The sequence below is a fragment of the Lontra canadensis genome, unplaced genomic scaffold, assembly GCF_010015895.1.
Source record: "Lontra canadensis isolate GAN:19392208 unplaced genomic scaffold, GSC_riverotter_1.0 scaffold54, whole genome shotgun sequence".
Taxonomy (NCBI): domain Eukaryota; kingdom Metazoa; phylum Chordata; class Mammalia; order Carnivora; family Mustelidae; genus Lontra; species Lontra canadensis.
Genome location: NW_022631048.1, coordinates 13,054,537 through 13,066,785, shown reverse-complemented (window position 1 = coordinate 13,066,785; position 12,249 = coordinate 13,054,537). Strand labels below are relative to the sequence as shown.

The 12,249-nt window shown below is 61.8% G+C and overlaps 1 protein-coding gene across 4 annotated transcripts in view; it reads left to right on the top strand.

Annotated features, from left to right (window-relative positions):
- The window catches only part of CCM2 (CCM2 scaffold protein), a 44,003-nt gene that overhangs the window by 16,546 nt on the left and 15,208 nt on the right, over positions 1–12,249 (top strand). Inside the window, exons 1-2 of one of the 4 annotated variants that reach the window (XM_032875034.1) lie at positions 2,964–3,065; positions 7,633–7,806. In XM_032875034.1, the coding sequence (XP_032730925.1) occupies positions 3,054–3,065; positions 7,633–7,806 (186 nt within the window). In that variant the 5' untranslated portion in view covers positions 2,964–3,053. Of the gene's footprint in view, positions 1–2,963; positions 3,066–6,923; positions 7,050–7,632; positions 7,807–12,249 lie in introns of those variants that run through there. The other 3 variants (XM_032875031.1, XM_032875032.1, XM_032875033.1) reach the window with 3 other exon arrangements.

Here is a 12,249-nt window from a genome sequence, read left to right as displayed (position 1 = left end):
CGCTTTGACAGCTGTGACCAGAGGGCAAGGAGGAAGCATTTCACCTGGCTTTTCTGACCCAGCTGGGGATGTGTGGTGGGTGACGGATGACACGGGTTCCACACGGAACTCTCACCCCGTTTCTCGTGGGTTTGTGCTGAGCTAGTTTTACTGGGGGAGTGGGGGCGCCGGGGTCCGTCAGTGCCGTGAGCCCCAGAGAGCTCAGACAGCGGGTCGGACCCGTGTCCACCTTCATCCCTCCACTGGCTCCTCGCTTTCTTCTTTCCCTTTATAACCTTTTGTCAGTTTTGTCAGTTAATTTCTTAAAAAGAAAAAACAAAAATCAAAACTCTAGGGTCAGATTATGTTTGGCCCTTGCTCCAGTTTTTGGTCTGGTGGAGAATATTGGAGAATATTTCTTTTTTATTTTTTTAAATTTGTTCTGGGGTAAAGTATACATAGTCTTTGAGACCTTAATAATTTTGTTTTGTTATGTTAAGTCATCTCTACACCCGTCATGGGGCTTGAACTCACGCCCCAGATCATGAGCAAACCCGCTCCACCCACTCAGGCAGCTGGGCGCCCTCCAGTGGAGAATTATTTCTTTTTACTTCCTAATTTTTTTTTTTTAAGATTTTATTTATTTATTTGACGGAGAGAGATCACAAGTAGGCAGAGAGAGAGGAGGAAGCAGGCTCCCCGTTGAGCAGAGAGCCCGATGTGGGGCTCGATCCAGGACCCTGGGATCATGATCTGAGTCGAAGGCAGAGGCTTTAACCCACTGAGCCGCCCAGGTGCCCCTTGACTTCCTAATTATAAGGGTGTTTAAGAGGATCAGAACCTGTCTTCCCTCTTCGGAGCGGTGTCTGTGGCTGGAAGGTGGTGCCGGTCCAGCTGTGGTCACCTTGCCCCCACACAGAACAGAGCTGCAGACGCGAGGTGCTGAGGAGGTGGCTGTGCGGGGTGCTGAGACCTGACCCCTGCTTCCCAGCTCCCCGCCTACCCCCCTGCCCCCCAGAACTGTGTGGACCATGAACAGCACCTGTGCTGGGGGCTGCTGGCCAGCCAGGTCGTCCAGAACTAAGATCATTCACGTAAGAGAGAAGACACAAGTATAAAGGTGACATAAAGGAAGATCCTGGTAGATTCATATCGAATTAGAATTCTCAGTTTGAATTCATGATCTTTTTTAAAGCACGCATGTCTGGGGACACCAGCGTGGCTCAGTGGGTTGAGCGTCTGCCTTTGGCTCAGGTCATGATCTCAGGGTCCTGGGATCGAGTCCCGCATCGGGCTCCTTGCTCCTGGGGGAGTCTGCTTCTCTCCACCATCCCCACAGCTCGTGCTCTCCCTCCCTCCCCCTCAAATGAATAAATAAAGTCTAAAAAAAAACCCTCAAAAACCATGCATTTCTTAGACGCAGAGACACCTGGAGCAGTGCGTGGGCCCGGCCCCTCAGGCTGGTCTGCGTTCTGCATGTGCGGTCCGGCCAAGCGGGACGTGTCATTTCTGCCGCAGGATCTGTGCTTCCGGAGTTGTTGTCTTGCTGTGTCCAGTGTTCAGAACCAGGCCCTGCCATAGTATCACACGGCTCGTGTCTGTGAGGACCAACTTTGGTTTTCTAGATTTTTTAATTATTTTTCTGTATTTACTTGTGTGTCACCGCTGCGTCTGGGGGTGCAGCCCTCCTGAGACGCCCGCAGGGGCCGCGTGTCTACCCCCGTGTCTCGTCTGCGGCGTCTGTCCGTGCGCTCGCTGGCCTTGCTCTTTCTCACCCACTGGGCGACCGTGACATCTGTGAAAGCAGGCCGCCTGGCTGGGGGGGCGCCACTGGGGTGTCCCGTAGGCGTGCCCGTCCCATGGGCCGCTCTGCACATGCCTCAGTGGCCGTGCGGAGGCCGGGGCCACCTGGTCCTGCTGCGTGGGGGCGGCTTGGAGAAAGATGTCCGTGTCCAGGGCGTCTGCTGCCTCGAGCCCCTCCGGCTGCCCCGAGCCCCTCCGGAGATGGACAGTCTGGTCGGTGCCGGGCGTTATTCACGTGTATCTGGTTCAGGGCCGCCTTCCCGGCCTGCGGCGCCTTCTCCGTCTGGGGTGGGCGTGCTCGCCGTCGGGGCGCAGAGCGATGGCTTCGGAGCCTGTGGTCTCAGAGGAAGCCTCGAGCTTCACACGGTGTAAGTGGAGCCGTGTGGAAAGGCCATTTTTCTGGGCAAAAAGCTGTTGAACTCCAGCACTTTCATTTGGTTCACCCTGGTAACAAACGTGTGTTGTGCTTGTTAAGGCTGTGGATCTGCGAGCACACGCGGCCCCTTCAGTGAACCAGACGCTTCCTTACGTAGCCTTTCCTGTTGACAGCCTGTTCTGGAATATGCCTCATCAGGCCTCATCAGCACACCAGCTTCTGCTTTTCCAGATGAGGGAGTTTGACCCTAAAGACGTTGAAGGGAACTGGCTCGGAAACATGCTCGTCTGTGTCACGTGGGGACCTCGAACTCAGGAATCCCCGGGGACACAGAGGCTGTTGCAGGCCAAGGGCTCCAAGGCCATGCATGCCCTGCCCCAGCCCCAGCCTGGGCGCTTGGGGCTGAGGTGGCCACACACGGGACGGGGTGCTCCCCGAGGGGTCAGAGGGGAGCCCTGCGGGGTCCGGGTTTGCTCGGTCACTCTTGTTGGCAGCGGATGCGCAGAGCGGTGGGGCTTCCAGAACCGTGTCCTTCAGCGGACCACACGGCGCTGGCCGGAGACGCAGGGAGCCCACCGCGGCGCGGGCTCCTGGCCGCCTTCAGCACGCACTGCTCTCCTCGGACCTCTCGTGCTCGTGGCCGTTCGGGTTGTGCCTGCGGTTTGAGGGCACCGCCCGCCTCTTACCCTTTTTAAACAAACGGTAAACAGCTTCAGCTGGGTTTGCTGGAGGAAGCCGTGGTTTCTGGTCTTCCTGTGCATTCACGTCTTGTCAGAGGGAGGGCTCACATCCGACCATATTTTTCAGCAAGATCAGAAGCGATCAGAGAGTGCACAGTAACTTTCGGCAGCGGGGAGGGACCAGAGCCCTCCCCAGACTGTCCAGCGGGTGTCCCATGGAGAACGAGGTAGGTGCAAGCCCGGCAGGTGTGTTTGTGAGCCGGGGTGACCCGGGCCCACGACCCCCGCTTTGGGAAGAGGGGAGGAGGGTTCCCACTGGGTTCCGGGGCTGAGAAGCGGTGGCTGGCGGCGGTTGGTGAGCAGGAGAGGAGGGTCCACCCATCTTAACCCGAGGCGTAGGAGGCCTAGGTGTCCCAGCTGCGGGGGAAGAGCGGGTTCACGTGGGTTTGCGGTTGGTTAGGACACGGGATCTGAGTTGGAACGTGACTTAGAGAAAGGGTGGAGAGTAAGAGCCTGCGCGGTGCTGGCAGACGCACGCCCGGAATGTTGCCTATGCCGGGACCCCGCCAGAGCGCCTGCGCGGCTCCGGCTCCAGCAAGCTGTCGGGGCCCGGACCTGGGGGCCTTGCGGTCTGGGGAGGGCCGGAGGGCGTGGGCCGTGTCCCGCTCCTCCCTGGGCCTGGAGCAGGTTCTTTTCATGGTGGGAGGCACCTCGTCCGGCAGATCGCTCTGACAGCGGGCCTGTGACCGTGTAACTGAGAATGCTGGTGGTTAGTTGATACAAAGATGAGCACTGGGGGTGAGTCTTGAGGCCGGGGTGGGGGGCGCCTGGCCGGCTCAGGTGGAGGAGTGTGCCACTCTTGATGTGGGGGTTGTGGGTTTGAGCCCCACATTGTTTGTAACGATGGCATAAAAATAAAATCTTGGGGCTCCTGGTTGGCTCAGTGGGTTAAAACCTCCACCTCTGGCTTGGATCATGATCTCAGGGTCCTGGGATCGAGCCCCGCATCTGGTTCTCTGCTCAGCGGGGAGCCTGCTTCCTCCTCTCTCTCTCTGCCTCTCTGCCTGCTTGTGATCTCTGTCTGTCAAATAAATACATATAATCTTAAAAAAAAATAAAATCTTTAAGAACAAAAGAAGGTGGACAGTGTTGCAGCACAGGTGTGACATAAAGGGACCTTGGTCAGGAAGCTTGTAGGAGAGGGTTCTGTGCCTTGCCACGTGCGCCCGCTGCCCAGCGGGACAGAGCTGTGCCCTTGGTTTCTGCTGAAACAGGCCTGCGAGCAGTCTGCCTGACCATCAACCTGGCCTCGGGGCCTCCCCCAGGCTCGGCTGCAGCCCTGCATGGGCCTCACCGCTGTATGCAGCTGCCCGTCCGCTGGGCCCCGGGGAAGGGATGGAGGCCCCTCGTTGCAGCCCCAGGTTCGGTCACCTACCAAGTACTCGGTAGACGTTTGCTGAGTGTTGGACTTGAGGATGCCCATGACCTTGCACTTGGAAAGTGTGTGTTCAGGAGCAGTTCTGAACTATGACTAAAGGATCAGATAAGATACGTCCTTGAGAAGGTATAGACTTGCACCCAGACACTCAGGGTGCCCTGTGCCATCCCTCCCCTCCTGGCTGCTGGGGACCCCGCAGGGCGTGCCGAGCCTAGCGCTGTGCACACCCAGCCAGCTGGTGTGTTGTCTTGTGATGAACTCCAGGCCGCAGGTGGGGCCCACTGCCCCACGAGTGGTTGTGCTCGTTCTTCCAGAAACACATTGCTCATAAGTCAGACACTCCGGCGGGGACGTTAGCCTCCGAGAGCCATGGAGGAGATGCACCTACTCCGAGCTTGGGCGCCCCAGCTGAGCGGCTAACCAAGCTTCAGCGTAGCAAATCTAGGCCAGCCAGGCCCCTGGGCGCTCCTCTGGGAAACGCTCAGCAGCCAGACTGAGTGTTTAAGAGCCACCTTCTAGGTGCCCAAGTTCAAAAGTGGTTTCTAGCATAAAATGGAAGATAGTGTAGGATAGGTAAGGATCTCAGGCTCGTTTCCAACCAGTCCAGAAAGATCCCCCCAGTTATAGAAGCGGCGTGTTCTGTGTGCCGCAGAAGCCCCATGTCCCTGCCCTGGACCCTCAGGGCTCCATATCTTCACAGAAGATTCAGGCTCAGGTGGACCCCAGGCCGCACCCAGTGCGGGGCTCCATTATTGAAGGGACATCATCACTGTTGTGCTCCTTCTGGGGGCTGAGTTGGTCCTTGTCTTGTAGGGTCAGGGATTGTGAGATCCTTTCGGTGAGGATGGTGAGCGCCAGCACTCAGTAAAAATTCCTGTGGAGTAAGGAAGGCACACGGGCACTGTCAGACGTGCTTTTAAAAAAAACTTGACATCTTGATCTGGAGAATATTCCAGAAATTAAAGGATCTATGATTGTGTCCGGGAACCCTGCTTCTGTGTCAGGATATTCTGAGTTGCCTGCCCCTGTGTTTCCTTAACCAGAACGTCACTTTACATTTTCGTGTTCAGAGCAGCCTCCGTTCCCAAACCCGGAGTGCCCACCTGGTCGCAGTGTTTCTGGAGAGGCGGGGGTGGGGGAGGGCGCTGCCTGACGCCGGCAGGGAACCCGCCACTGACGCGGGCTCAGGTGGCCACGGGAAGGGTCAGGTTGGCCACGATCCGTGTCTCCACCCAGTGGTTTCAGCCTTCCTCCGTCAGGGAAAGCTCACGCACCACGGAAAGTTGCTGGAGATGTTCACAGCAGCAGCCGGAAGCCTGCGGTGCGGCCGTTCAGGGCGGAGGCTGGAAGCTGGGCACTCCCAGCCGCTCCCACGGGGTCGTGCTCGGGGTCGCGCTCCCCCGTCAGGCGCCCCCGTGCCTCAAGGGCTTGTGCCTTGTGGCCGGGGCGGGGGCACCTTTAAAGGCAGAGCAACTGGCACTGAGCACACCTTCGAGGCGGCAGCCCAGGGGTTTTCACCGTGGATTTAGTGCCTGTTCCCCGGCTTTGGGCTCCTCCTCCGGCCTGACTGTGCTCTTTTGAGGTAGGAGCCGTTTCATTCCCCGACTGGGCCTTCCCCATGCCTGGCCAGCGCGGGCACCGAACGCCCACTGACCAGCACCAGTGCCGGGGGTCCCCTGTGGGGTCCCAAGGGGTGGCGGCACAGGAGGACGGGTCAGGCTCTGCCTCGTGAGCAGGGGCCCTGGGCCAGTCGGAGGCCTCTAGAGTGGTCGGTCTGGGTTTTGTCACAGCGGGGGCCGCGCATGTGCCGCGGACCCGGCCGGCTGCAGGGCTAAGGCCCCGGATCCTCCCGGTGCCAACGGACTGTGCGTGTAGACTGCCATTCCGTGAGCTGTGCCTCACCCGCAGCGCATGTGGTCTGTGGCCGTGGTGATTTGGCGTGGGCCTTGCGGTGAGAGGCTGACCGTGGCAAACCTGTCCTCTCAGAGTTGATTTCCCGGTACTCCCAGGAGCAAGGGAGTAACGAGGTGGGAGAGCGCGTGTGAGCCGTTGTGTGTGCTGCTGGTCACACTCAGCCTCAGCCTGTGCCTGGCGGGTCGCGGTCCAGGAGGGGGAGCTTTGTGGGGTGGCCAGGGAGAGAGAGGGCATAGGCGCGGGTGTCCGTGTCTGTGAGGCTCGTACATTTCGACAGGGTAAGGTGTGCGCGTGCCCGCCGTCGTTTCTCCGCCTGCGGCGTGCACCTGTCTCAGGAGCTGGGAAGTGCTCTGCACACAGAAGCCGGGGGTCCGGAAGCCCTGCTGGCCGGGGTGCGGGCCAGAGGGGCAGCCCCCGTGTGGTGTGGCCTGCCAGCCTGGGGTAGGACTGGTGGAACGTGGTGTTCGCTTTTCTTGTTTCCAGGGTCATTTTCAACTTAAAATTTACTGTAGCTGTTCAGCCCATTGTGGCCGGGCGTGCCCCGCCCCTCCCTGTGTGCGCTGCCCAAGGGCCTACCTGCTCCCATGCGGCACGCCCACTCTCCCCACCCTTGGCCGTGCCCCGAGATTGTGCGGGCTGAAACTCTAGGGGCTGAGGAGAATGGGGCCTGGAGAGGCCCTGGGGCGCGCCGGCTCCTCGCAGATGCTCCGTCCCTTCTGCAGCCCGTCCGTGTGCCTATGAGGCCCTGGGCGTCCTGTCTTAGCTGATGCGTGAGCAGCTGCTGGCCGGAGCGGCCTCGTCCTCGCGTGAAAACCTTGCTGAGGTGGAGAACAGGCAGTGTAAGCGGCTGGAGAGGCGAGTAGGCCAGGCCCCCCGCTCACGCTGCGTAGGTTTCCTTGGGTGGGAGGTTAGCCTCCGTGGTGCGGGTTGCGCAGTGCAGTCAGCACCCTGGGGCAGCGAGGCCCTGGCGGTGGGAAGGGCATGCGGAGCGCAGATATGGCACAGGGAGCAGGTGGGCTTTTGGGTGCGGAAGTGTGTCATTTGCTGAGGCCGCGGTGCCTGCTCTGGGGTCCTGGAGTGAAGGGACCCACTGGAGCCAGGGGCTCGGGTGACACTACGTTGCTGTCCTCTGGGGGGATCCTCCCCCTTCCTGCCCTTTACTGGGCCACGAGATTACTTGCCCAGAGAGCGTGCCCTCACCTTTCCGAGTGTCCGAGAGCTGGTGGAGGACGGACCCCCCACTCCGTGTGCCCGGGGCGGCCCCAGCCCCCGCCATCCCGACCCTGGCTGGCATTCTCGGTACCGTCCTCCCCGGGCCGCACGGGCAGCCCCTTCGCATGGGGACCGTGGTGGTGGCTTGGCCACGTTGGCGTGTGCGCCGTGGGGGCTGTGCGAAGCCTTCACGAATAACAACCTCCAACCCTTGCCGTTTCTGTCTGCAGCCTGGAATTGTGTCGCCGTTTAAACGAGTATTCCTGAAAGGTGAAAAGAGTAGAGATAAGAAAGCCCATGAGAAGGTGACAGAGCGGCGCCCTCTGCACACTGTGGCGCTGTCCCTGCCCGAGCGCGTGGAGCCCGACAGGCTGCTGAGCGACTACATCGAGAAGGAGGTGAAGGTGAGTCCGGCTGCGGGGTGCGCCCCCCGCCGTCCCGCCGGCGCTGCTGTGGCATGTGACTGTGCCCACGCTCCATGTTCCAGTCTGCTGGCCCCATTTCCGGCTCTTTCTACAGGGGCAGCCACCTCCTTTCTCTCCAGGGCGGGTGTGTGTGTGCCGCGTGTGTGGTCACGGCCGAGAGTCCCCAAACCCTGTCCAGTCCTGTGTGCAGGCACCTGCGGAGAAGCGTGGCGCGCCAGGCCCCCAAACACGCTGAGTGCGAGTGAACTGGGGAGAGGGGCCGCGGCCTCGAGGTCAGGGTGGTAGAGGGGGCTCCGCCGGGAGTGGGGCGCCTGCGCTTGGAGAGGGCGCCTGGGAGGGTGGGGCTGCGGATTGCATGGAGCCAGTCCGCTTCGAGTCCCCTCGGGATGTGGAGCTGTCCAGTCTGAGCCCTAGTCGGGGAAGCTGTGGGGCGGTGGTGTCATCGAAGGGGCTTCTGCTCCTGCCTGGCCATCAGGTGACAGGGGAGGTGGGTGGTGTCCCCAGCAGAGACAGGACTGGGGAGGCTCAGCTGTGGGGACACTTGGCACAGAGGAGGGCTGGAACGACCCCAAGTGAAGACGCGAAGCTAGCCTGGGTGCGGAGTGGGAGTCCCCTGCCCCCTCCCTGCCGCGCTTCCCGAACGCCTGTGCAGGCCTGTCCACACGGGGGTCCCGGAGTGCTCTCGGTGCGGGGGAGCTGGGGTTACCGCCCGCGAGGCTGAGCACAGCCGGCGACCGTGCCCGTGCGCGTGGCTTCCGTCGGGGCCAGTGTGGTTTCGCACACATTCAAGGAGATAGAGCCTGCGGCAAGCACGGGACAGAGATGTGGGCCTGGCCACAGCCATATGGGAAACTGGGGGTCAGTGTAACGTCCTCGGAGAGGTGAGAGCAAACACGGTGATCTCAGAAGTTCCAGGCTTCCCTTCTGAATAAAGAGGGGCGGACAGGAGCTTTTGGAATGAGAGGTACGTCCATGTGTGTCTTAACACGTTCACTAGAGGACTCGAAGCAGAGTCCGGAAAGGCGCCCAGAGGAGTGGCCAGAAGGTGAAGAGAGGAAATCAGTCAGCGGGAGACGGAAGAGCAGATGGAGATGGAGGGCCCACGAGGGGGGCCCAGCAGGAGGAGAGGTGGTGCCCTCGCGGAGACGCGGGACCTGTCACAGAGTGGGCCAGTGCGACCTCACAGGACGAAGGCGTCCCGCCACGGTGACCAGGCGGGCCCAGTTCTGAGGGAGACATGGGAGGACCTGCTGCCTCACAGCGCGGGACACACCGTGAAGGCGGAGACGCAGGTCCAGAGCCCAGGGCTCCCCCCAGAAAGGAGCCGGGGGGGGGTTCTTGGTACAGCGCAAGAGTCCAGGCCCCGGCAAGACTCTGAGGGCCGAGCCTGAGTGCCTCCGGGAGAGGCAACAGGATGTTTTTTATGTGTGGGGAGAGGCTGGGGAAGACCTGGGAAGAGTCAGAGCCATATGTGAGGACAGCGCAGGTGTGGGGAAAGGTCGCCCCTATTAAACCCTGAAAGAGAAAAGTTGGGGATTTCTGCTTCCAGAAGGCGCGGTGCACATGCCTCTCCCTGGGCTTCTCACTTTGCACAACGACAGTCCTGGATGCTGCGTGCGGTGACTGTCGGCTCCTCTGCGAGGTGGACACAAGCAGCCCCACAGGGACCTGGGGGCCCCAGGTCAGGCCCCAGGGGAGGCCTCCAGCTTCTCTTTGTCCTCATGTGTCCCAGGTGTGGAGTCGAAGAGGCTGGCAACCCAGAAACACAGACAGGTGCGGCCAGACCCCACCGAAAGCCGCTCCGTTGGGACCAAAGAGCAGCAGAGGGGTGTAACGTCCGGACTGCAGCCGGACCACATGGGCGGAGGGACAGCCGGACCCGCGGCTGGGGTATGCGTCTGTCCTCACCATGGGTGGGACCGGGGTGTCCGTGGGGCCCCGGGGAGCCAGAAAGCCTGCCGTGCCCCGAAGGACAGAGGGGCCACCTTGGCGGAAGCTGTGGGACCGGAGCACGTTCTCCAGTGTGTGTGTCGTCGGAGTCCTGGCCGGAGGGGCTGAGAAAGTGTTCTGGGGAGTCGTGTCCGAAATGTCATTCGTTTGGCAAAAGACAAACTTAGAGATTTAAGAAGCGGAGTGCGTTGCGAGCAGGGTGAACCCAGAGCCGTGCACGCCGGCGCGTCCCCGTGAAACTTGTCAAGAGCAGAGCCAGCAGGTCTAGAGAGTGGAGAGGGGAGCAGTTTCTCCACTGGGAGATCGGGGTGCCAGCAGCCGCGGGGTCGGCCGGCACACGCACCGGCTCCCGAGGAGCGCCCCCTGCCACGTCCTGCGGGCTCGCGCGGCAGCCTTGGACCGCTCTGCGACTGACCGGGACCCTCAGGCTGTCGTCTGGAATCTGCCGTCGGAAGGTCTCCAGGCCCGCCTGTTCTCACTGGAGGATGTCCTCACGTGTTCAGGCAACGGACGCCAGTGCCAGTCTCTCCCGGAGAGAGAAGGGGCGACCTTGCTCTGAAGGGGTGCAGGGCTGGCTCGGGATCCATCACATCGACAGGCCAAGGTAGAAATGTCCTGGACCCTATCGGTTGACACAGGAAACACATCTGACTCCCATCCATGGTGAAAAACTCAGAAGAACAGGATGTGTGTATGCGCCACATTACATGTCCAAAGTGAGCCCAAACTTGAACGTGCAGTAGCGTTTACAGGCACTTCAGAGACAGACAGACAGACAGGTACAGCTGGACCCGGACGTGGATGGGGTTTCCTGAGCGCACAGTAGGGGTGCAGGGAAGCACAGATCTGCCTGTTGGGAGCCTGCCACATCTGCGGGTGGGGGACTCAACCCGGTCAGCGTGGCATGTGTCCCCAGAGCCGTGCAGCGCTTGACACAGTTCTGACTGAAATCCCAGCAAGCTTTTCGTGGATGCGGAGATGACTCCAAAATGTGTGTGGGAACGCGGAAGGAGCAGTACTGCTGAGATGGTTTTGCCGGAGCTGCTGGTCACCCCCAGAGACAGTGTGAGCCTCCGCCCACGCTCCACACCCGAGTGCACGGAAACTCACTGGGGACGGACTGCAGCCGGACCACATGGGCGGAGGGACAGCCGGACCCGCGGCTGGGGTATGCGTCTGTCCTCACCATGGAAGAGCGTTGCCCCCGCGGGGCTGACCAGCCACCCGGACCCTGGTTGGCCCCCTTGCGGGACGGCGCCATGCGGGGGCCGCGGAGCCAGCCCTGGGACAGGGACTGTGTGCTTAGGCCTGTCCCCCGCTGGGTGAGCCCAGCTTGGCCTCCGCCTGCGCTCAGCTGTGTGTAGGCTTAGCTACGGTGGGGCCCGTGCGTCTCTGCTGGGGTCCTGCGGCTCGGGGTGGGACCGGGACTGGGCTCTGCTCCATCCCGGGGGTGAACGGGAATGGCTCCTGGCGGCTTTGGAGAGGAATGTGTGTGTCCCGTGCGCTCACTCTCTCTCAAAGAATCCGTCCAGCTCCCTCGTGCGGGCCACGGCCACGACCTACCAGTTCTGCAGAGCCAGGCAGGGCGTGAGGTGGAGCCCGCTGTCCCCATGCCACGGAAGTCTCGGAGGGCAGCTCGCCACGCTGCCTTGGGCGCTGGCAGTGACCCCGTTCTTGCTTCGGAGCCGGGGCAGGGGCCGCGGCGAGATGAGTAGCTCCCGCGTCCTGGAGGCTGCTGGGTCCGCCTGCTCCTGCTCCACGGGGGACGTGGGTCTGGATGTGAAGATGCACTGTGGGCCGTCCGGGTCCCGGGGTGCTGGCTTCGTCTCCAGGTCTGTGAAGGGTGTCCTGGTCCCCAGAGCGCAGGTGCTCCAGGGAGAGCCATTTCTCTGGGGCCGCCGGGGCGTCTCTGCAGCGCACCTGCCGGGGCGCCAAGGGGGCCTTCTCCAGGGCTCCGCCTTGCTTTAGCCACGTGTCTGGGGCTGGAACCCGTCAGGGATCCGTCCCTTGTGCCCGAGCCGCGCACTCGGTGACATCCTTGTGTGTGTGCAGTAGGCGGTGCCCCGGGCTCCCGTGCTGTGGGATCTGGCCCCAGGGCCCCTGCAGGCCACACCCCACGGCCACTCCGTTGCCTCTCCTGCGGCTTCTGCAGCTGGCGCCGCTGCCCAGCGCTGCTCCCTGGGGCCCTGTTGTCCCCGGGCTCCGGGGTGCCCAGTTCTGCGAGCATCTCCTGCCGTCAGCTGCTTCTCGGAGCTCCTGGGCCTTCGGAGTGGGGTGTCTTCCCGGCCCCCAGGGAGCAAGGGGAGCGGCGGCATGGGGTTCCCTGTCTTACCCGGGGGACCCCGTGCAGTGGGCCCACCTCTGAGCCTTTTCAAGCTTTCACCCACAGTTTGCCATGGCCTGTGTGTGTGTGTGTGTGTTCATGTGTGTGTGTGGCATCATCTGTCTTCCAGCACGTGGGGGTGGGCCACT